This window comes from Streptopelia decaocto, assembly GCF_964273445.1.
Source record: "Streptopelia decaocto genome assembly, chromosome: 9".
In the NCBI taxonomy this organism is placed as follows: Eukaryota; Metazoa; Chordata; class Aves; order Columbiformes; family Columbidae; genus Streptopelia; species Streptopelia decaocto.
Genome location: NC_138664.1, coordinates 4,544,433 through 4,569,726, shown reverse-complemented (window position 1 = coordinate 4,569,726; position 25,294 = coordinate 4,544,433). Strand labels below are relative to the sequence as shown.

The 25,294-nt window shown below is 42.4% G+C and overlaps 1 protein-coding gene across 1 annotated transcript in view; it reads left to right on the top strand.

The window, feature by feature from the left end:
* Positions 1-11,284: 11,284 nt before the first annotated feature.
* Positions 11,285-25,294, top strand: part of ABHD17C (abhydrolase domain containing 17C, depalmitoylase) — a 29,373-nt gene continuing 15,363 nt past the window's right edge. Inside the window, exon 1 of the mRNA XM_082060809.1 lies at positions 11,285-12,592. Within this exon, the coding sequence (XP_081916935.1) occupies positions 12,060-12,592 (533 nt within the window). The 5' untranslated portion in view covers positions 11,285-12,059. The remainder of the gene's footprint in view (positions 12,593-25,294) is intronic.

Below are 25,294 nucleotides of genomic sequence, written 5' to 3'. Positions count from 1 at the left end.
TGAACTGTGACAGAGTGGAATTTCCATCCCTCAAAAAACTGCTTTTTGGCCCAAAGTGGGAAGCAGAAAGCTTTCTGTTCAAAAACAAAACCCAGAAGTCACAGGATCTACACTATAAACCCATTTTCTTTTTAGACCAAGCTAAAACTATGCTTAGAGTTGAATTTATTAAGTTAAATGAACATCTCTAAAAAGACCCAGCCTAGAAAAACAGGAAAATAACTTAGTGTATGTGGACAATTTTATTCATTTCAATTGAAGTACTGGACTGTTTCAAGTTAAGCACCAGATTAAGTACTTAATCAGTTCAGAGCTAAAATTCATCCAATTTCTGTAAGAAAAAAATCAATCTTATCTCAGTACAACTAAAGAAGTGCATTGTACTAACAAATTGCCCTTTTGAAATATAGAGAGTAACAGCTTGTGAAAATAGACACCTCCCAGGCTGAATCACAAAGATACTTCGAAATGGAACAATAAAAATCAGGTAAGTGACATTTGCTGTAAAACAAAAGAGCCCCACTTCACCTTAGTACTCCCATATTCCACTGTAAAGCTATTCCCTAGAGCATTGTTACAAGTGTTTTTCTAAGTACACTGTGAATGATGCAGCCCAAAAGGGATTTTTCCTCTGTTCCCCCTGAGTGACCCATGTGCAGGAAGAGGAAAATGATGTGTTTCACATGAAAAGTTTTCCAGTATCTTCCTGAACTTGTCAGACCTTCCTCCTCAGTGTCCTAGCTCTGCAATACTTTTACTACGAGCTGTTAATGGCTGTGGTTAGACTGGAAAGGGATGGCTCCATGGCCCAGCAGACACACGGAGCTATGTACCATTCCTGTGCAACCCATTCAATGGTGTCTTCACTACCGAATATAACATCAGGGTCAATATGAAGCTGGCGAGCCCCTGGTCTAGGACGCAGCTCTGGCGTCTCATGTGGTTGCCAAAAGCCTCGCTGATGCGAGTCAGGCTGAGAGCCTGTGGGGAGGAGGTGTCTTCTCTTGATAACCAGCACACAAAGATCACCTGTCAGCCTGGGCACTGCTCTGAAGAGTTGGGAGGCATCACCTCCTATGGTGTTTGTAGACTCCAGTCTTTATTACCTGCTGACAGACACAAGCACCAAACTGCCTTTAATTATTGAACACAGGGAAGGCAGTGAGATACTCAGATTCTTGTGGTTGTGGGAGAATAAGGAATGTGTGCTTAGTCGTAGGACAGCTCTCAGCAAATTGTGGCCGTCACAGAATTGTTCCAATTACACCATCATTATATATACAGTTAATACATGAAAGCCAAGGCAGGCAAACATATGCTATGGGGTTTATCTTCTGCACAAGCCTCTAATCTTTCCTCAGGAAATCACCATGTAGTTTATCAGTACCTTGGCGTTAATTTTTAAAACCTCAAGACTTCAGCCAAAAGGAACAGGCCATTTACTGTTTTTCTTTCTTATAAATGTGGTTGTTGCTACCTCATTAACTATTTAGCATCCTGGCAGATTACTGCAATGAGCTTAGCCTGGCAGAACCTCAGAGCTGTAACCCCTGAAGGAATATATCATTGCTCTTCATATCCAATAGATTTTGGTTAGCAGAGATTTAAAAGCACCAATAACAGACCCTTAAGAAGATACGTTTGGCAAGAAGATACAAAATAACTATTAAGCTGGTTTACATCTGTTTCCTTTTTCATTCAGTTTGCTGTCTCTAATTGCATACTTAACATTAATCTGCTACCACAGCAATTTCGATTATTTTGTTTCTGGGTTTAGCCTCCACATCACTGTCATTGAATTTCATTACTGCTACTTCACCAGTGAATAATGAGTTTCTTTTTACCTATATACCCAGCCTCCTGCAGTCAAAGTGATTAGCAGCACATCTCTTTAGACACCCTTGTCAGACAAAGCTACAAAGAATGACTAGGCCAGCTCTGCTCAATTCTGTATTGCCAGAGAACTTGTATGTGTAAAGTCAGATAATTATATATAAAACAGTACAAGGTTTTGGAAGATTAGAGGCAAATGTGTGGAAAGCTTTATGCACTTGAGAAAAAAAACCTATCTTTTGAGTAAGCATATTTCCTGTAAGGTACCTTATATATAACAGCAGATGTTGCACACCAGATTCAAGAAAAAAAAAGGGGGGGGGAAATGGTTATTTTTTCATAGGATAGATTTTTTTGTGGGTTTGTTTGTTTTTTTCTGGCGATGTGAGTCAAAAAGAATATAAATGTTTCTTCTCTTCAGAGAAATGCGAGAGTTTGCCTCTGCCGGTCGTTGTTCGATGTTCAGGTGTAGAGGGCTGACTTGTGGGGTATGGGGTGGGCAGGGCTGGCATTTTGCCACACAGCACAGCAACTTGCCCACCCCTGGCCAGGAAAAGGGGGTCTCAAATAGCCCCTCTCAGTTATCCTGGCTGACCAACAGCCCTATCAGTGCGTGTCATCTAGCGAGAAGCAGCGGTCTGAAAACAAGAATATGAAGTTCTTCCTCAAAAGGCAAGGCTGACCTGAGCCTGGCCCCTGGACTCAGCGCCGTGTTTGTTTGCAACTCTGCAGGTGCTGAGTGTGTTGATTGTGTTAGCAGAGGATAAATGCAACCTGATAAGGACAACTTGTGGTGTTCTGCCTGTTGGTAGGAATAATCAATTGCAAAGAAATGGGGTAAAGAGCCAACAGAGCGAGCAGCAGTTGGCTAGAGGGCTGGACTGGGCTGTAGGCTCAACGGGAGCCAGCAGTGTAATGAAGCTCTTAATGAAAAAAAAAAAAAAAAAAAAAAGAAAAAAAAGGAGGAAAAAAAAGGCAAACCTCATACTGGGATAGACCAGTGAAAGTGCAGTCTATAAGCTGTGAGATCATCCTACTATTCTACTCAGTGTGAGTAAGGCCACAGCTGGGTTACCAGATCCAGCCTGGGGACAGCTGTGGGTCAGCTTGAGAGGGACGAAGAACAGGAATGACTCAGAAACAGAAGTTACAAAGAAAAGTTGAAGGAACTGCATTAATCTGGATGACTGAACAGAAGTAATGATAAATACATAAATAGCTGCTGTGAAGAGGAAAAGAGACTGTTTGAAATGTTGGTTGTAGGAAAGGTAGTGATGGGCTTAAATTGTAGAAACATGTGGCTTGGAAATTAAGACAAAAAAATGCCAATGGGAAGAATGGAGACACAATGGAATAGGCTGCCTGAGGTTGCCTCACTACAAGCATTTAAGAACAGGTTAAAACACGTTAGGCATGGCTTGGGTTTGTCTCCAAGCAGGACTCTGAGACCTCTGAAAAGGTCACTCAGTTCTACTACATGTTATGCTTCCATGCTTGGATGTAATTGTACTGCTCTTTTTGAGATGTTACAGACCAAGTACAGAAGACTTTTCTAGGAAATTTTCCCTAGACTACAAACATCAGGGTTTGATCTTTCAGAAGCCACAATGACTGAAAGGCAATGTGTGGGAATTCAGTTTGCCAGCCAAACGGCTCTGAGACAGCGCAGGGGGCTCCCGCAGCTCAGCGTCTCTTCTTGCTCTTGCTGTTGTTGCCACAGGAGGCAAACAGAGTGTCACCAGCACATAGTGACAGGTAAAGCAGCCTCAAGAGAAGAGGCAATATGTTCCACAGCTCAGTTCCTTGCTTCCTTATGCACTGATAAAAGTGTGTTACCAGAACAACAGGTTTTATCCTGGTTTTCAGTGGAGAATAGGGGAGATAACAGCTTAAAAAGAAGGAAGGGAGGAGTAGGTAATGCTTGAGAGTTGGGCTGTCTGTTTTCCAGCCTCAAATGCTGCAGGTGAAAACACGGGACCTGGTTTTCAGATTTACGTTTCCTTCAGGGAGTCCAGGGATGGTCTCAGACTTAGTGGCATTTTTGGTTTATACGATTTGAGAAAACCGAGTTTGAGTGATGTTGAGAAGAAAAAATCTGTATACCTCCCAGAAGAAATAAAAAAACCACCCTTGGCTCTTCTGAGCTTGTACTTTTAAAAAACTAAATTTGAGCTGATTATAATAGATTAATTCCAGCTGAAGAATATGGTTCAGAGTCTCGATGTGAAGATTGTCTTCATTTGACAGACAGTTGGAAGGGAACACATGCTTCAGTAAAGCATTGCTGATTTCTGACAGACAGCAGTATGCATAAGCCTAAATGTGCTTTTCTATTTTAATTACATGACCAGTACTCATGCACGGGAGCCTGAGCTTTATCTCCACTGACCTTGAAAATCCCCTGGAGGTTTATGATGAAATGAAGCATATGCTTTCTGGTGATTTCTGGAAAATGAGGAAACATAAAAAACCACTTGTTCTAGTTTTGATGTGATAAACCATCAGAGGTTCCACATTATTTCAAGAGAATTTGGAAGTTCTCCACTTCAGTTCCTGTGACATACGTGGGGTTTGGCAGTTGTGTGCAGATACTCAGATTGGGATTTCATACGTGACAGCCTCTCCCCGAATATCTGCATGAGTATAAACCACATGAACAGTAATTCTGGCTCTTGCTGATAAATTGGATCATCTTAATAGCTGAGTTATTGTAATGAATGAAATGTATGTCTACACCTCAGTCACATTAATGACTCTGTAGCACTGTAGACATACACAAACTAGCTTTTAATTGATAGTTTGATTATTGGTCTGGCCGCAGTGACAGAGAGTTCTGGCTTTGTCCAGATTTTGTTTGGTAGCAATGCCTCAGAGCGTACTCTGGTTTCTGACCTCAACAAAGGCAGCAGTCATAGCCTCCATACAGATGTCCTACAGAGTCTTTGCAGCACGCTTGTTACACCCACGCTGAATGCACGGCTGGGAGAGGAGTGTGAATCAGCTGCTCTCTGAAGGTCACAGCTGCTGGGAGCCCAGTTGGAGACCAGGGCTCCCAATGAGCATCCTGGATGTATCAGCAGAATAAAAATTCTCACCAAGGGATAGGATGGAAAAATGGTGAACAAGGACATGAATGAAAAGAGAAATACATCAATGTGAATGTGCTCAGCAGGAACTGATTTGCCTTTCACCCCAAGTATTAGGTGATTGCAAGGTAGATAAAGTGGTTTTGATGTGGTTTTCTACAATTAGTATTCCTTTTTTTATTATGGGTTTTGCATTGTTTTCATTTTTTTTTCTCTTTCAAGCACAGTCTTCACATCCATGTATCTTATTTTTCACGCTTCTTTTCCCTAAGGCTTTCACTATGCTTCAGCCCAGTTCTTCCCAATATAGCTACACAGATTTACAACCCCTTTCACTTCCCATGACACTGCTTACTTTCACAGGACAAAAATCAGCCTTTTCTCACCAGGTTATGCAGCCATTCCGCCCCCCCCCCCCCCACTCCTGAATGACTCTAGACTGCTATTCCCTTAAGGACTAAACTAGACCAGGATTTATTAAACCCTTAGCCCCCTGTTTGAATGATATATGGCCTCAGGCAGTAGATGCTAAGGTGAATGCACACTGCTTCTTTGTAAGGGAACAGAAAACCATGCGACAGAGTGCACTGCCCCAGGCATTCCTGAACTATCTTGTCCTGTGTCAGCAAGATGCCTTAAGAACTCTCTATAGAGCTTCCACTGCTCCATTCTCCTGCTGCTCCCACCCTCTGCATTTCAATACAGTAAGGAAAGGATTTCATCCTTAATTGAAATTCCTTTCATCAGACCAGATATAGCCTGAACAAAGATACTGACATGAAAAAGCAGTCAGGAACATATCTTTAAAATGTCAAGTTTCCAGTGACAAGCATAAAATGCAGTCACTGCAAATCAAGACTCTAAACCCTCACTGTATATCACATAGCTGCCACTTCACCCCCCACTGTCCCTCCCATAAATTCTGATGTGTGTACATCTTTGCTTCCCTTTTCACATTCTTCTCATACTATATTCACAGCAAATCTGAGGATAGCTGGGTCTTGATTAAACTCTTGCAAACCTCAGAGAAAGCTCTTTTAAACCATGAATAGTGTCATTTATCTTGGATTCGTGTTTCTGAAGAAATCGATCATTCAAGCTCTGTGGGTTTTCTTTACTTTTCCTTTTTTTTTTTTTATTCTTTCTGGTAAAGTAATTGATGCACTTTTGTCCACCTAGATCTGTAAGTTTAATGTTACATGGGTTTACATGGCAGGAAATTGCTACGATCATGCTCAGCTGCAGAAAAAGAAATAAGAAATTTAAGTTCTTTCCACTGGCACAATGCAGGGAAGAATACACCCAACAGAAAAAACATAAGTATGGGCCATCTACTGATAGCTATATTTTGCTTTCTTACCCTGGGCAACTAATTTAAAGACCAGGGTCTGGTGCCCTGTTTGCGTGGTTGGAAACATCCACCACCCTCTCAAGCTTCAGGGCCACGCTAAGCATGAAGACCAGCTTAAGCTCTCTGCAGAGGAGAAGACTTCTGTGTCAGGCTACTAAGGGTGGATGAAGAGCCACAGCCCCAGTGCCTGCTTTGTTTATGGCGGCATCTTGGAAAAGAACCCGGTGCACTGCTGCCAAGAGGGAGGCTGGTGTCTGTGAGGTGGAGGACCCGTCATGTCCCAGGAGCAGCAGTCACTGCCCTGACTCTCCCTTCCTTCCTTGCTGCTGGTCGAAATGTGTAACAAAGGCATCACTTTCAAATCCCGATCCTCTACCAGCTTTGGCTGCATCACAGGTTCTTTCTTGTGGCCTCTCCAATACAGCCCCATCATATGATCCCTCTTTTAACTCCACTGGTTAATGCTGTGCCTGTAGTACATCCCATACAGCATTCCTGACTTCACTGACAAGGCTTTCAGTGTGTCCTCACACAACCTTTCATCTTCTTCTCACTAGCACAAGAATGATAGATGTCTCCAGTAAGTTCTTGATGCCACCTTTTGTTGTCCATGCATTGTCATTTACAGACACACCACTTCTCACTACATCTGCTTCTCTTGTGTTTGGGAGGGTCCTCTTCTATGCGCAAGGCAAATTCATTTTTCTCTTTCAAATCCTTTCTTCAAGAACACCTTTGCCCAGAAAACTGCAAAGAACTTGTCAGTGACTTGGCTGATGAGAACACAGCCAAGCAGGCTAATTAATCGTGCTTCGTTATTTCCCATGCACCTCAGTTTGGTTTACTCCAGTGCGATCTCTTGCCTTGTGCTTCAGCTGGGGCAGACGTTGCCTTTCAGTGTTGCTGCTGCTTTAACATTTTCTAGGACAGGGCTGGGATACACAGATAGTAACTTACATGAGCAGTAAGAAACAATACTTGCAGTCTCCATGCACTTTTTGTCCAGGAAATACGCAGATAATGCCTTGAGGAACTTCCTAGTCTGAATTGGGTGTTTGTAGCCAGCTCTACAATGAGGTGACAGTTGCACGGGTGCAGGTACCAGATGTGGGCTGTTTATCCAGCTGTAACAGTCACCCAGTTGGCAAGCGGCAGCAGAAGTCAGGTGTGATTAATGTTTCAGATACATAATCTTCACAGCGCTGCTGCTGCCAGGTGTCTTCTTTGCCTTCAGTCTCACTGTCTTTTTGCCTGTTCTTTTGTCTGTCTGGTGTTCAGGAAAAGGAAGGGGAGTGTGAAGTGCTCTGCCCTTGCAACAGGCATGGTGAGACTACAGGACATGGTGGAAATAATCAAGACATAACCAACCTGGACTCTATCTGTTATATTTACCTTTTTGGTAGCTATTTGAAGATTTTCTCTGCTCACCTGAGGCATCTCTCTGGGTCCATCAATAGTTAATTAAAGGCCGACAGTAGAAGTCTCATAGATACATATTTTCCAGTGGGTTACTTCCCATTTTTTAGTGGGCTTGACAATTTGTTTATTATTAAATGCTTGCATGTTCTACCCTTGCAGGCCATGTATTAACATTTAGTGAAGAAACAGGGTACTTCACAGAGTCTCAGTTTCACGTTAAGTTACAAGGCACAGCAGTAGGACTTCTTTATTTACAGATCATTAAAAAGATGAGTTCTGCCATAACAGAACAAGCAGAAATACTTGTTTTTCTTGAGCATTTTCACAGTATTTGGTCAAGTGAAAACTATGCAGATGCCTGCTGGCTGCAATATGAAAAGGAGAAGAAAGAGCAGAGGGAAGTATGGGGTTGAGGCAAGAGAGAGATGAGACAAGAGGGACTGCTGGACTGAAGCAGTAGTATCGAGGGGAACACACAAAGATCCCAAACTGCTATTCTTCAAGTTGCACTTTCAGATGTTGAGCAGGAGAAATATTGCAACACTCCCCATCCATTGTTTTTCTGTGCTCACCACAGCTGAGTACCTGGACATAATGATGTCAGAAGATCTGCACATCCTGGAAACATCTTCATCCCAGGGAAAGTGTCAGATCTTTAGCAAAAGAGGTGGCTGAAGGAAGGAGGGAGCAAGCTATGAGGAACCAAAGCTATCTGTGGTAGTGGAAGTGGCCAGCACGGTTCTCTAGTGGGCTACACTAAAGAGGACAGCTCTGAGACTTGTCTAAATTGTCAGAACAAGCCAAGCTCTGGGCAGTGCCAGGGTTACATAGGAAGTGTGTGGGGCATGAAGCTGTGCCCAGCCTTCCACAGCCACCCCTTCAAACTGCAACACAAGCCCCCCGGGCTACCGTGGATCCTGGGAGGTTAAGAGATCTGACTGCAACCACAGGAGCACACAAATGGATGGATAAAAATTGTCTTAATTTTCACTCGCTCACGCACTTGTGGGTCTCTGACAACTCAGGATACAGGATGCACACTAAATGAGTGCTAATTTTAAGTCCTGATTCCTTTACTGTCTTGAGCTACAAACTTGTGGATACTGTGTTTTTAGCTTGCCGAGATTGCAGCAGTATTCAAGAACTCCTTTTTCTTCTCCATCCTTCTCATCCAATGTGATTTCCACTTCAGTCACTCCCCCTTGCTCCTTTCTTCATTTTGTTCTCCAAGACTTTGGCAAATGTTATCTTTCTTGAGGAGGCACCCACTGTGCAGGAACTATTTTATTGTATGAGAGATGGATTGAGATGAATGTAAACTACAGAGAGCGTATGAAAGGAACAATGAAGCAACTCTAATAACTAACAAGGTTTGCACAGCCCAGTTCACTCAAGGAGCAAATTTCATGACGCTTCCCCCTGGATTCAAAGCGGACACTTTAATCTCACTATTATAAACATGACCTAAGGAAGGACCAGGGTGGAGCATGGGAAATATTGTTCTTTTAATTGTCTATTCTTTGGAGTAGTAATCTACTTATGATATAACAGCCTTTGCTGTCTGGCTCCAGGCAAGTGATGCTGCCTTTGAGAGGGCTCCGAGAAGTGTTGCTTTCAGTTGGTGCTACATGCCCAAATTCCAGCTCTTATCTTGGTTTCAGTGTGTGTGCAGTGAGAGGGATGTGGAGCAGCAGCACCAGACAGGCCTTTCTCAGATCTCATCAGCCAAATCACTTCTCAGGGTATATTCAGGGTTTTCTCAGGATTGTATCAGTCTTCCTCCAGAATATCAAGTGCCTCTTGTAACAGTTTAGGTGGAGTTTGAAGCCATTTGTGATCCCCAAGGAATTTCACAGGGTTCCCCATTTATCTATTCTGCATTTTCTTTATCCAGATTTGTCTATTACATTCTATGGAGCAGGTGTCACTTTCACCATTTCATGGGACGTCTGAACAGTCTGTACATTGGGAGCATTGGCTGTCTGTGCCACTTGAGGGAACCCAGAGCCAGTGGGTGGGACACGCTTCATGACCCAACTGATCTCTGGGCCCTGTCATCCTCCCAGCAGGACATGCCTGGGACACATATGTTAAACCAGGTGTTCTCTGTCCTCTGGAAGAAAAGTCCATCTGTGCCAGAGGCCACAATTTCACGCTGGCCTCACTTTCATGCTGGTTGGAGATGAACAGCCTCCATTTTCTCTCTTAACAGCATAACCACAATTATTGCTGTCTGAATTTAGGATTTTGTTAGCAAAACTAAACGGAAGACTGATGTGGCGGGTTGGTCCAACTTCTGACATTCCAAAGAAAAAGGAGTATCACGCATGACTGACTCTTTTGTATGCAGGTTTTGAACTAACTTTCTTAAGAGTTGGCAAACGTTAGAACTGAGAAGTTCGTCTCAGGCTTGTCACTAATGAAATGACCTCAGCACAATGTTCTTCTTTGAAAGTTTGTTCCTCATAGGTAGTAAGTCGGGTCCTGGACACGCATTCACAGAGCACCATAACGGGGTGGATGTACACGCCATACCTTAAGTCTGGGCACTGGGTGGATGTATGTGAACTGGAAGTACAGCTGCACAGGTATAATTTCCCCTATATTCTCATGTGGGCTGCTACGTTATAGTTTTGTTTTGAGCAAGCACAGAGTGCTGGCCATTTAAGGATATAGTTATAACTAGTATTTGTAACAGAATAAATATGTCCATTTGCCTTTTGCACACAGTCTTTGGACCAGCGGATAACGTGGAGACACTGAGCCGTAAGCTGTGATTCATGAGTTCGGCCATATGGCCTAAACGATTTGCTAATTCATTCGATGAATTATTTGGGATATGGGTAATTAGCCTGATTTTCCAAAGCGATGAGGCTTCTGCAATTGCACCGTGTGACTTTTCTGTCATAACTCTTGAAGCCACTGACCAATTCCAGCCAGTTCTAACAGACCTAGAGGTCCCTGCAGCCTTCAGCTCTGGGATGCACAAACACTTGACACCGGGAGAGCGCAGCTCTGGATGCTGCCAGCCGAGGAGCAGCTTTTTGCCCGTTCCTGCATGACTACACGGGCAACCTTCTAGGAGTGAACCTCCCGCTGCCAGCTGGCGCGACCAGCAGAGCCTCCCATGCCCGGCCGCCCCGGGCCCGCCATGCCGCGCTGCGCGGGGTGAACGCGGCCTCAGCCCCGAACGGCCTTTCCTCAGGGTGACCGGAGCTGGAGGGCTCGGGAGCAGCGCAGAGGGTCCCAGAGGCTGCGGGAGGTCAGGGCGGCCCGAGCACCGAACGCCGGGAGGGGGAAGAACCACCGGCGGCGCGAAATGGCCCCCGCGCCCTTCCCGCCCCTCAGCGCTGCCCCCGGCCCCGCCGCGCATGCGCCAGAGCTGGGCGGCCGGGGAGGGGGGCGCGAGCGATCCTGCCGCACGTGACCGCGGCGGGGGGCTCCCTTAAAGGACCAGGCGGCGCGCTCCCCGCGCGGGTGGCTGTGTCCCGGTTTTTTCCACGGGCTCTCGCTCCCCTCCCCGCGCACCTGCTGGGCGCCCGGCGCACGGCCTAGGGGGCGGCCGCGAGCCGCTGCGGGCAGCGCCGGGCACCCGCCTCGTCACCCGCCGGCACCTGCGGCGGGCGGCCCCGCTCCGCGCCCGTAACCCGGAAGCGGTGCGGCTCGCGCGGAGGGGAGGGCGCCGGGACATGGCCGCTGCCTGCTCCTGCCTGCGCGCTGCAGCCGGCATGGCCCTGCCCGCGGCGGCGCGCGGCTGAGCCTCGACCTTGCCTTCCCCTTCCCGTCCTCCTCCGCCGCTCGGACGCTGCCTGGGCCGGGGCGGTAGCGCTGAGGGCCCCCTTGCTGCCGTGCGGGGGCCGCGGGGCTGTGGCGGGTGGAGCCGGGCAGGCGCCGGGGCCGCGAGCGGTGCAGGGTGGGAAGGGCCCGTGGCTGCATGTTCCCGGCTGGGGCGCGGGGGGCGGCTGCTTGTGGTGCTGGAGCGAGGTACTGAGCCCCAGCATAGGGGGATTTATTTTATAAATGTGTGCATGTACGCGGGATTTGTTTTCTTTGAGGGGATCTAGGGTGGTGCTTTAGAGGGTCGCGTTTACTGTAGCATTAGTCGTGGGATTTTTAAGGGCTGCTCGTACTCCATTTGTATTTTGTGGGGTTGTGTGGTTTTTTTTTTTGCTATAAGCACGTTTTCAGGCTGCGAAGGGCTGCACTATTTTTGCTGGACTGTAGTTCCTCCAAGGCTGTCGTTGTTTGCGTTGTGGGAGGGCAGCTGGCAGCCTCGCAGGTCGGTGCGCAGGTCGCGTTGGAGGAGGGCTCTGGGTCGCTTTCGGTTTGACTTCTTTCCAGCATAGGTTAGTTTTTCTCCAGTGTCTCTGATGCCAGAACAAGGGCCCAGAATGAACGGTTTCTCTCTGGGCGAGCTCTGCTGGCTGTTCTGCTGCCCGCCTTGCCCCAGCCGTATCGCTGCCAAGCTGGCCTTCCTGCCCCCGGAGCCCACCTACACCGTGCTGCAGCCCGAGCAGCAGCAGGAGGCCGGGGCGGCGGCCGGGGCAGGGACCCCGACGGGATCAGGCACCTGCAGTCTGCACCTGAGCGAGCGGGCGGACTGGCAGTATTCGCAGCGGGAACTGGATGCTGTGGAAGTGTTCTTCTCCCGCACGGCTCGAGATAACAGGCTGGGCTGCATGTTCGTACGTTGTGCCCCCACTGGGCGGTACACCCTGCTCTTCTCGCATGGTAACGCTGTGGACCTGGGCCAGATGTGCAGCTTCTATATTGGCCTTGGCTCCCGCATCAACTGCAACGTCTTCTCTTATGACTACTCTGGCTATGGGGTGAGCACCGGCAAGCCCTCTGAGAAAAACCTGTATGCAGACATTGATGCAGCCTGGCAGGCCCTCAGGACAAGGTAAATGGATACTGGGGACAAGGTATTTCTGTATCTCTGTTTAATCCTAGTAAGTCCGGTGTCTGCACAATTAACCTGCTGAGAGGTGGAGGGGAAGGGTTTGTAGATGGTTTGAGTTATTTCGATGGCCTCACCAAATGTTGCATCAACAGCTATAACGCAATTTGCTGGATGGCTTCGTTTGTTAAAAGGAGGGACTTTCAGCAACCTGGTCTAGTGTAACGTGTTCCTGCCCATGACGGGGGGGTTGGAACTAGATGATCTTTCCCTTCCAACCGAAAACATTCTGTGACGTGCAAACCCTCATTCTTGGGCTTTTTCTAAATTTAGGGGTTTATTCAGCTCTATTGTATGTTGGCCATTGCTTCACCACTGAAAATCTCTGTCTTGAGCGGGAGATATTGTACTGGTTGCAGTTTGAGCTTGCAGAATGCAAAACCCCTGTTGTTTGAGACTGGCCAACCACTGTCTATGCTTAGAGGTAGCCCCGGTGAGCTAGATTTGACTGAATTTGGTAGTAGCCTTGGCTAGTACTTATCAAGAAGCTGCTGGTGTTCTGTGATGCATCTGGGGTTTCACACAAGCTTGTGCGACATAGGAATCATTCTCTTTTGGCAACCAAACAACTCTTACCAAATTGGGTAAGGTGAAGGGGTGGAAGGAAAAGGTGTTGACAGGTGGAAGTAGAGCTGGGGATTCTGCCAGGAGGAGATGCTGAAGTAGGTGGCATCCAAAGGGATGGAGCAGCAATGAGAAGACTCTGGCAAGACAGCATGGCCAGTAGGAACAGGGAGCCCTTGGCTTCTAGGCAGTCCTCAGCAGAGCTGCTGCCTCTGGGTCCTTGCTGCAACTTGGTACCATCCCAGGGCTTCTGTTGCTTCTTCTGTCCACAGAAACAACGAGCTCCTTTTGCTGTTGCATAAGTGGTTCTTAAAGTAGGACCTCGCAGAACATATCCTGAAAGGGAGAGCTTTAAAAAGCTTAAATTGTTGCAGCAGGGCAAGAGACAAGAATGTTGAGCAATTTCTTTTCTTGGCTCTGGGGTTGAGTATTTAATGTCTATCTTGGGGATATGGACCAGCTTCAGAAATAGTGACAAGAGTTGTTTCTAATTTAGATAATTGGCTTTTCAAGGATCTGAGGATTGATCAGTTGAGGAGTCCAAACGGCTTTTGACAGTGACCTGCCCAAGTCAGGTTAAGAGCATGGGGGAGAAAGGTTTAGGGGGAAACTGCTCTTTCATAGCACGTGTTCTGACTGTTCGGTGAGTAAACCGGATTCGGGGTTTGGTTTCCAGGGTACACTCTCAAAAAAATAATTGCTTGACTATAAAGAACATGTTTTTATGTAAAGAAATAATTTTGACATGTTGTATGCACAGTAAATTACTAAATGCCACTGTTATGCATATGGATTATGTAAATAAGGTTTAAGAGAGGAAAAGTGCTGTGTCTAAGCCAAGCCTAGTTAATGCTTGTCCTTCAGTTGCTGGTTTCTCTGTTTCACTTAATGTTTAGTTGAATGATATTTTTTCATGAAAGCCTTGTAGAGCTCCAGAAAAGTGCTTTCACATCTGCCTGGAAGTGCTCCTCAACAGGCATTTAGCACGTGTTAAAGATCTACATGGATCCAGAAACAACGGCTTCCGTCACTTAAGTTTTTAGAGAAGCCTGTTGATGCCAACACATGCCTGGATTGCTCTGAGAGAATTGAGTTCCTTCTATCAAAGTGTGTCTAGAGGAAGTTTATTGTTTTATATTGGAGTCCTTTCTGTAGTTTGTATGAGGTCTAGGTTCGGCTTTCCTCCTTCAATTGAGGGGTTGAAATTTCCCAACTCTTAAGTCTGCCATTTTTCTGAGTCCCATGTCTTGATGTTACCTTGAGAGCACTGTTAGAGTAGTTGTGTTATCATTGGTTAGATTTCCAGGAGCGAGAGGAAATATTACAGTATTTTAGATGCTCAGTAAAGAAATCAGTTACTGTAAAATGTGAACTTTAAAAAAAACGTTAATTAATTCTGTCTATTAACAGACAACTGTCTTCATAAAACATATGAGCCAAAACAATAGTCATTCTGATGATGAGTTCTATAAGCAGTAGTGTGAACTTTACAAGGCTGATCATTTCTTAGCACTTTTTGCTAAGTCCAAGTGGCTCACAATCAAGTGAAATACTCTACTGTAAAAAATACAAGTCTGCTTCTTGAGGTAAAATGTCATATCATACCACTTCTGCTGCAGCAGTTCATTGGTAGCTTCCAAGGGTTTGTATATTCTTTCATTCTTAATGCAAATTCCTAACGTTTGTCCTGTAGTCATGTGGTAGTGAACTGTAATGTGAAGTCTTAAAATAGAAGAGGTTCACTATGCCACTGAAAGCATTTAGTCTGTGGGAAGCTGTTGCTCCTCTGAATCCACCACATGTTCCACCTGGCACCAGAAAGGAATTGTTAAAATGTTGGAAGTCTGAGATTTTTATTATTTTTTTTCTCCAATTGTGTGTCTGAAATACCACTGATACTTAGCAAATATTAATTTATCAGTGTATTTTGAAAGTTGTCCTGAGTAAGGTGGGAATTAACCCTACAGTTGGTCAAAACAGGCTGCTGACAAATTGTAGAAATTATGTGGTCGCAAACATGGCTGCAAATTTTGACTGTATTTTTTCAAGATACTGAAATGAGGGTCTTGCTATCACATACACATCTAGGTATCAAACCTTATGTAACAAGTTATTATAAAACTATCTTGCAGATAGCAGATGAAAAACAAAATCATCAAGTTTTTTGTTCAATTTCAATTATCAGCCTGTCTTTGGAGAACCAGTGTCAACTATTCTCAGTTCTTTTAATCTTTGTAAAGAGTAACCTATTTTCCTTAATTCTAATCAAATGAATATCTCTCCTCATGAATAAGTATACTCTTAAATGATAATTTTACTAGTTATTAAGTTTGAATGCTGTCTTTCAGCCCAGGTAAAGATGTTGACATATTTTATTCCCTTGAAACGAGTTTTTATAGGTGTTCCTTCAGAGGTCTAACTGTAGCATTGGTTGCTCTAGTTCCAATATCAAGTATTAGTAGGTAATTAATTTGGGCTTTTATATGTATTTATTTCCACTTGATTAACAGTTTTCCATCTGGTGTCTAAATATTTCTCAAAAAGAATCTTCTGTTTCATTGCTTCAGATGCCATTTTTTGTGGGTGTTTCATTTTAGGCAGGTTGGTCTGTTTCTGTTCTGTTTGTTCCAGAACCATATTGAACAGAAGCTGTATCAGACTCTGTCTTCTCTCATGGCCCATATGGTTTTAAGTTTCTGCTTTTTATTGAGATGTGATTAACTCTAATCCGAATATCTGATTGACTTAGTACAACATCTGCACAGAAGGCCTTGATTGTCATCCTCCTCCCCTTTCCTGAATTCCACATGGGAAGGTTAAACTTTCTAACATGTTTACATTAAGACAATGTACAGTACTTAAAAACAGGATACACACGTAGGGTTTGGATACAGTGCTTAAGCACAAAACCATGACTGCATTGTTGATGGCATGCTATTTATATTAAAATGCATTCGTATGTTCTCTAAAAATGTGGAGAAGACTTGTGAAATATTTAAAAATCCCAGTCAAATGAAAGAAGTTACTGCTTCCCTGCTTGCTGCTTCTGTAGCAGTTTCAAAGAGGAGAACCTATTAGTCCATCTTATAGATATTGAAAGAGGTGAAGAAATGTTAATAAATAGCTTGGAAGATCTGCTCCTGTTGCATTTAACAACATACAGCTTGATGTTTTTTCATGGTGCACAATATAAACTAGTGTGTTCTGTTTCTATTTAAGCTTTTGATAAATGATAGATATTGTGATGTTTAAATCCTTCATTCTCAAAATATGTACATTTGAGTTTGTCATTAAGTTTGTAGGAGAGCATTAGATCACTTCTGTTTTTCATTAAGCTTCTTAGTAAATATGATGAAAGGAATTGAATTGTGAAATGCTATAGTAAAATTAAAGGGCTTTTGATCAATGGATAGCAGATAGTTTAGACTGTTTAAATAGTTGTTACACTTTTCCCTTAAATTTAATGTTAAAAACCCGCAACACCAAACCTTTTATTGTATGAGAATGTTATTATTTGTGGTGCTGATTATCAGTATCCTCTTATTGCTGTTTCCTCTGCAGGAGTTGATGGAAAAGTGTTACCATTTTCATTAGAGTAAAATTAGGAAACCCACCTAATTGGATTAGGCTGGAGTGATAACTAATCTTCTGAGGTTGTGTCCGTTTAGTTTGTCTCTATTCTGATTTGCTGAAGTGGTTACAGATTTCTAGGCAAATAATAAATAGCTTCAGGGGGGTTTACCTTGATTCATAAAAATAGTTAATTTCTACTTTAATTTGCTTTGCAACGGAAACTTCTTTTCCTAACACTGTGTTTCTGTGCGTGGTCTAACCTGAGTTCTTTGGACTGAATACTTAGAGATTTCAATAAAAGGATACCAACTAAATTCCTGACATGGGCAGTGCTTGGCAGAGTCACTATAAATAGTCCCAGAGTTACAGGGTTCTCTTGTTCGTGGCGCGTCACCTGGTAGGTTTTTTTTCTGTCATTGACTTTGGGGTATTTCCCACTCCCAGTTTTTTAATAACATTGATGTGGTGTCTGCAAAGGATTGTTTAAACTCTAAAACTGAACTTATCCTACCTGCTGTAGTCAATACTTCAAGAAGAACTGCATACAACTTTGCTCAAAAATAGAAACATACGGAAGAGCCTCCTGTTGTTGTCTGTGCAGTGAGCAGAGATTAATTCAGATGAGCCTCCCAGGGACAAATACCAACAACTGTTTAAAACAGGTGCTCTGATATTTGAAGTTATTCAAAATGTTTACTGAGCTTTGGTCCTATTTCATGGTTTAGTCACTGAGGTAAAAACAGTTGTGTTAAATGTTTCCCCATTGCTCTCAGGCCTGCAAGATCAAAGCTTGTTTTGTTTTTTTTTTTTAAAAAAAGGAAGTTTTTCACTATCGATAATGTTTTGCAATTAGTGTTATTTGGGAAGAAAAATAACCTACCAAAGAGCCTTTGCCTAACTATACTTTTTATCTGGGGTGTAGATAGTCCTGAAATTCAGCTGCCTGAACTGGAGACGTGGGTTTAACCTGCCATACAAAGGTGGTAGGACCTGGTTCCCAACACCATCAGAGCATCATAAAGGTTTCTAGAGGACCACGTTGTTTAAATCCTGCATGCTGAACTGACTAAGGTTTTCTGTCTGCTTTTAGTGCTGCTAAATTGCGTGAATTGTATGAGGCAGAGAAAGGCAGCTTCTCCCTGTTCTCGCTCTGAATAGTGTGTCACCTTGTGAGATTGAGCTTCTGGTTATTTGAGGGCGGCTGTATGACCTGTGCATGTTGCTGGTAGCACTTGGTTTTGCTCAGTTCGTTCTTAAGAGGAGGATGAGCTGGGCTGTGTAAACCTCAGTGCTTCTGCTCTGAAGCTGGAGTCAATCTCCAGTCCATCACAACTTCAAAACCAAAAAATCCCTCCGAAGTTCAACATTTATCCTTTGTTACTCTGCTGTCTTGCAGCGTTTCTAAGTGCTGGGCTAAGTTTCCAATAATTTATTACTTGTGAACATAAGTAAAAACAACAAAGAAAAAAAACAATTAGCAGTGCTATCCAGGACTGTAGATAGCTGTGTGTATAGGTAGAGAACATTTCAAGCAACAAAAGTGTATCTGCCAGCAAGTGGTTTTATGGGGAAAACTGACACTTCTTGAGCAAATGGATATTTATATTTCCATATTGAATGAAGAGAACAGGTTCTTTTTGGTTTTCTGTATTTTTGTTCCTGTGATGCTTCCTCACATGGAGATGGATGAGGACGAAGTGCCAAGCAATTAGCTGTTTGGAGCCCAACTTCTGTAGCATATGTCTGAATTTCATATTTCATTTTAATACAGCATTTGCCTGGTGGAGAAGTCAATGTGATTGCAGTAACTGTTAAACCCTGCCCCAAAAACACTCTTAGGCAAAATATCAAGAAATTAGTTCCTTAGTTTCATTTTATGTTGGCTTTAATGACAACAGTCTTGAAGTTATGTAGCACTAATAAATTAAATGAACAAATAACATAGCTGGTGTTTTTCTTTCCTAAAGCCGGTAATAAATTTAATGAATAACTAACACTCCCTTCTGCCCTCCCTCACAAATATAAATCAATTACAAGACTGCATTGGAAGCAGTTGAAATGAGTCATAAAATAAGCTGCGAATATGTTGTACCTAACATGCTTGTGCACATGCAGACTTGCTTTGGCCAATTAGCCCCTAAAAAGGGCAGAAATCTTTCTCTGTTGATTAGGAGAGAGTTTCAGTTGCCACTGTGCTTGAGATAAATAGAAGGTGCTTATCTGGGTGCAAGATGAGGGGTTCCTTGTGTTTTCTTGAATCTAGGAAAGGCACATCTTTCCAGTTTTTGAACACCGGTGGTTCTTGTATGTCTTTTCATGTTCATTTGAGTATATATTGACTGTTTATATTGATCTGAAATAGAAATAATTAAGGATTGTTGAGTTTATGTAGCCTAAATTACAATAGGTGAGTAAACCTCTTGTGGCCATAAGAGAGTCAGTGGATAGTTGAGATTGCTCGAGACTGTAACTTGTCAACTGAATAAGCAGTTTCAGTGACCCATTTGCTACGACTTTGTCTTGACTGTCCTGCTTTCCAGTTTTTAGATGGATGACACACGCTGGTCTTGCCTGCTCAGCCTGATATCTGATGACCATGCTAAATTTCATTTCTGCTCTCAAACTGAGTGTTTTGTTGGTGTGGATTTTTTAATGTGTCAGGTTTTGTGAGCAATGGAAGTGTGTGATTGTAAACCCGGGAAAATCTGTTTGAACACAAAGAAATAAAGGTGCTTTTAATAGAAGGCTTAGAATGTAGAATGGGATGAATAGTGCACAGTGTCAGCTTAAGGACTGAGGAACATCTTTGTGTTCTGTATTTCAAAGGCTAATTTGAGAAAAATGGGTTATTGTGGCATGTTTGCGCATGAAGCTGTGCTACCCGCAGACAATCTCAGAAAGGTGCAAACATAGGCCAGTTGTATAACAACAGTGTTATACTGACATTATCTGTATCCATATCTTTATCCAATATTTTTTTAACCACTATGCTAGCTTTACAGAACAAAGGTGCTCCTATTGGTGTTAAACATTGTGGTTGGGTTTGCTGACCATGAGATCAAATAATACAAAGGCACAAAATTGTGCTAAACAGTGGGATTTGGCTCAGTGCCCACCCTTGGTTTCGTGTCTCCTGATGAACACGTGCATGTGTTTGGGAAGATCCCTACAATCACAAAATAAATCTGTAAAATCTCTGCTTTCAAAGAGGGGAATTCCATCCATGTGGGTTTATAAGTGATGTTGATGTGGAAGATGAGGTTTTAAGTTAGTACGTTTGCTGCAAAGTCCGGGGGAAAAATTTAAATTAGAGGTAATCTGAGTGCTGCCGCTGTATTTTTTGGTATTGCAAATTTGTTAGAAAAGCTTCATGTATGCTTTCCTGACTCTGATATTATTTATCGACACAATCTCTTGCAATTCTTTCTAGATACTCCATATGAGTACTCTAGGTATTCTAGGTACTCAATATGAAAAAGCTTTTTAAAATTGTTAATTTGAAATTAATTGTTGGTTTAGACAGTTCGGGCTGTGCTTTTAGGAACATCTGTGTTACCATGCCTGATTAAAAAATCCTGCTTCCATATAGAAATATTCTTTAAGAACCTTGACTCTTGTGAGCCGTGTTTATCAGCCAAGGCGTGCTGCTGAAACAAGCTGCATACATCAGTGTCTGGCAAATAACCCCTCTCAAGGCATGTGGTGTCAGCTAATAGCTCAAACATATTTCAAAAAACAGATTTTTTTACAGGACACTGCCAAATTTCTCAAGATCCCAGTATGTTAGAGCAGTTAAATTTAACTTCATGACATGGCATGGCCACTTCTTTTTGTTTGCAGCAAATGAACAACTATGGAGTAATGGATGAGATCCAACAAGTCTGAAAATTCTGAGACCAACTTCAACATGTTTCTTAGGAAAGCACCCTTTAAATAGTATGGCTTGAAATGTTTCTCTTTAGATAAGGTTGTCTAGAAAGGTTTTTGCTCAGATTATAGGATCTTTCCAGACATTCCTCCTCTCTGCTGACTTTTAGTTAGCTTTGCTTTGGGTGTTCTCGTAGAACTTGAAAAATGGTCTTCAATATCAGCAAAGAAGCAAAACCAGCTGTATGTTTTTTTCCAGTGTACAGATAAACTGACATAATGTTCAGATGATTTTATCGCTATTCCATGAACCTGAATGGCTATTTATACTAAATTAAACAAGACACTTTGTCTCAACTATTACACTCTACAATAAACTGCAAGCCTTAATAACATGCAAGATAGAAGCCAATAGTAATACGGGAGTAGACTTCTGTTAAGCATTTTGCAACCAAAATGATACGTACAACCATCTGCACTTTAAAGGAAGTTTTCAGTAGTTAACTTGCTGCCTTAAGCGTTGGACTGGTTTGTCTGTACAGATCTTAATCTTTGTTCCATCTCTCTATAGTCTTCCCCAACATCTGATTAATTCATTTAATTCATTTGGCTGTATGACTGCCTGGGGAAAGTGGCATCTTTCAAGAAAATGGTCTTGTTTTGGAAGCATGTTCTCTGGGGCAAATTTACACAAGCCTTCTCCAACATGCTAGTTGTTCTCTATAGATTAATTTCTCACTAAAGTGTGTGTATATTTTGGTGTGTCATTGTGATTTATTTTTTTTAAATTGAAGTAGCTCATTTGGTATAATGTTTATTTTGGAGGTGTTCCCTGGACAATTCTTACCTTGAGGCCACTGGTCAAGAGCCAGTCAGTCTCCTCTTTCCCCTAAGACTGGAATGTACTTCAACTTGTATATTAATTTGCATTATGTATTTTCTTTGTAATACTTTTGTTGTTCCCTACTGTAAAAAGTTTGCCTATTTTTCTAGTAAAGCATGTTTTTAATATGTCTTAATACTACAGAAAAAGTGTTTCAGTGTGGGTATGAACATCTTATCAAGTGTAACCAGCTGTACCAGAGCTGTAGGAAGAGGTGGGGCAGTGTTTCAGCTGCAGTTTTGCTATTTTTATGCCTACTAGTTGATGAATATGTAACCTTTGCCTCACACTGGTTAATAATTACACTGTGACTTGGCACACATCACAGGCATCTCTTTCTGATGCAAGAAACACCTTTTCAGGTGTTAGTACAGTAGTTCAAGGCATCGAATGGTGTTTTAGCCTTAAGCCTGACCAGTGAGCCTCAAAGGTTTTGACTTTTGCTGAATCTCTGCCAGCTTTCAAAGTTCTCTGGTACAGAAATTCTCTGCCCTCTCCTCTGAGCTCTTGCTATTTATTCGTGTAATGTCATGTTCACCTCTAAAGCTCCCTGTGCATTTAAAAAAATGTTGTTTTTTGAAATTTGTACTAAAAATCAATCAGATAATGCAGAAACTACTGTCTGTGGAGGAATCCAAGCACAAATATAGTTGTGTTTTTAAAAAAGGAATTATTGTAAACTGTATTTGCTTTAACGAAGAATGGAGATGGCAATGTACTTGAATTCAACTTGGATCTGAATTCTTGATGTAAAAGATAAGATAGTCATAAAACCTTAATGTCCACCCAGTTTTGTAGAGGGTGTGGAGGTTGTAAATTCTCCTTGGTTTGCTGAACTGTTTTATATCCCTTATTATTCTGCTGGGACTAAGTGAGCTGGTGCCAAATATACCACCCTTCCAAACTGGATGTCCCTCTGTCAAAGCTCATCTAAGATCTGTAGGCAGTTTTGTGTAGAGAATTGAACAGACACTATTGATACAAACAAGATCTGACACTTTCCAGTTATTTTAGGAAATTACCCTTTCCATCCAAAAATCCACTTCAATAATGTTCATAATGAGGAAAGTTAAACCTAAGGATCCTGGATGTTTTTTATGTGGATGTAGTTCTAAACTTGTGTTTCAGCAGCAGAAACTGAACTGAAGATTATTACTCTTTGCTTGGACATTCACAGCAATTTTATATTTTTCTTTTTATTATTATGAAGTGAGTGTTAATTCAGAATGAAGGAAAGAATGTTAGATTAAATTTGGCTAATTTGGATTCGATGATCTTAAAGGTCTTTCCCAACCAAAATGATTCTAATCTTATTAATGAGATTGTAAGGGGGGAGAGGACAACTCAGCAAGCATTGTTTGTCATTTCTTACTGTTTTTCTTCCTTCCACTATTCCCATGTGCTTCTGGGCAATTGTCTGATGTGAACTTTGTTCCTTCCTGCTCTTCCCTGTAGAACTGATCAGGCTTCTTCCTTAAATATTTTTTCAAATTCTCATTAAATATTTATATTTTGCCTCTGTCTTGGAAGCTTTGTGGTATTAGGAGAAAGGGAAACACTGTTCATTTGTAAAATGTAACTATGTGGAGAGCTAAGTATGAAAAATATGCGTTGGGGGAGAAAACAGCAGTAGCTTATAACTAGAAGCTCATGTGTCATGGAACAGTGGACTCAAGAAAACCTCCATAGCTGAAATATCACTGTCCAAATTGGCATTCGGCCATAATGTAGACATTAATATACCTACTTTTCGAAGCACTGTTATCTGTTGTTTCAAAAATAGAATCTCCAGCATCACGAGACTTGTTTATGCCGTACTGGTTTATTGGTAGCAGTTCAGTGCTGGTGTGGCCTGCACTGGAATTGCTGAGATTCTTTTCCTGCATAACCAGTTGTTCTGTAGAGATACCACAATAAAGTGCTTTACAAGGACTGCATCACAGATAAAGCAAACAGGGCGACGAATAACGTCATAGTCCAGGAAGCTGCTTCTCTTTTCTCTTTCATTTTTCTTTTTTGTTTTTCCAAGATGCATCTACAGGTTAGTTTCTACTAGTTCAACATCAACTGAAACAATATGCTTAAGTGATTGCATTAGCAGTTGTCCACTATCTACTGCTGGGTATCGCTGCTATGTGTGGAATAGCTGACTCTTAACTGCTGAGCATCCTATTTTGAGGGGGAAAAGTTGACTACCAAGAAATCTTTCACCAAAAAGACTACAAAAGCAATTGGCCCCATTAACTAGAGGTGCTGGCAGAAAACAAAGTGTGCACTGTGACCAACGCCAAAACCTCCTGATTTGTACAATCTGGGCAAAATGGTTTTTACTTCATAGACTCTCAGATGATGCCGGGTAGGACAGCTGGATGAGCCTAACAAGTATATATGACCTGGTTTCAGGACTGAATTTTCTCATGTGGGTTTAGGAAAGCGATGAGAAAGTTAGTACTTTTCTAAATGCGCTGAAGTACTGTTCCCGTTTCTTAGATTAACGTTTGTTACGTTAAAATAGGTAACATTTACTGATGTTTCTGCATATAATTAAGTGCAGATATCTGTTTCTGTAAGAAATTATTTCTTTCTGCTATCTTTTCACGTTCCTGGAGAGCACGAAGCAGGTTTCATGAGCACTTCAACAGGAGAAGTGCAAAGGAGAAACTTTGTGCCAGGTTTTATTGTTAGCAGTTCTAAGTGGTATTTACTGGGAGAAGGGAGGAAGGATTTAGTCCCTGGGTTTGTAATGATAGGGTCTTTGGCTAGGAAACTTGATTTTTAAGCTCTGGACTGGTTACCTGTGATCTGCTGTTTTAGAACATTTTCTGTTGTTAATCCTGGTCAATAGCTATATTTTTTTTAATCATTTTTATATTGACTGTTACTGGAGCCTGAACATTCAGTGTGCTAAAAGTTAATTAAAGGAACATGCACAAGAGGAAAAGGAAGTGTAAAACAGTGCAGGTTTAAATATTGTCTTGGTAATGTATAGATTTTGTGGAACAACAGCTTTTTAATCCTGGTAGACTCAAGTCAGCCCATCTCCAATTGACAGGAATAGAACTTGAGGATGCTTAGGAAGAAGGGAATTGAGTCTGATTTAAAAGTCAGACTGCTGGTATAAAAACAATGAGGATAAAAGAGAACACTGAGGTTTTCTTGTTTCTGAAAATATGATGGACAAATCTTTTCTGGTAATAGATTGCTTTCATGAAATGACTGTCTTCCATTTGGCAGTTATCACTCTTGGTGTTTGTTAGAATATTTAATGAATCTAGCAGAAAATGAATAATTGAGATAAGGCAAGAGACTCATTGGGAGAGCAAAGTTCCTCTGTGAGGCTGTGAATTTGCTACTTCTTTGAAAGGAGATGCTGAAGTGCATACAGATTCATGCTGTAATAAAGCTCGGTGTTTGGAGCAATTTCAAAAATGGTGTTTTCTCCACTTATCTGGGGATGGGGGAAAAATAGAGGTTACAGTGTCACTTTTCCAAGTAGCTTTTTTTTTCCTATTTATGATTCACAAGACATGACAGTGCCAAGGATGTGCCGATTGTTTTGATTTTTAAATCAAAAGTAGATACTGCCTTTCTTCTTTAAATCTGTGGAAATGGTTAGTGTAACTCAAAGAAACATGAAATATTTCTCGAGAATGAGGGCGGACTATCCGAGCAGAATGTGTGATCTCCTGGGTAATGCAGGCCATGACACTTCTTCACTTGGCTTCTGCATAGAGCCCTTCAGAGACATTGCAGATCTT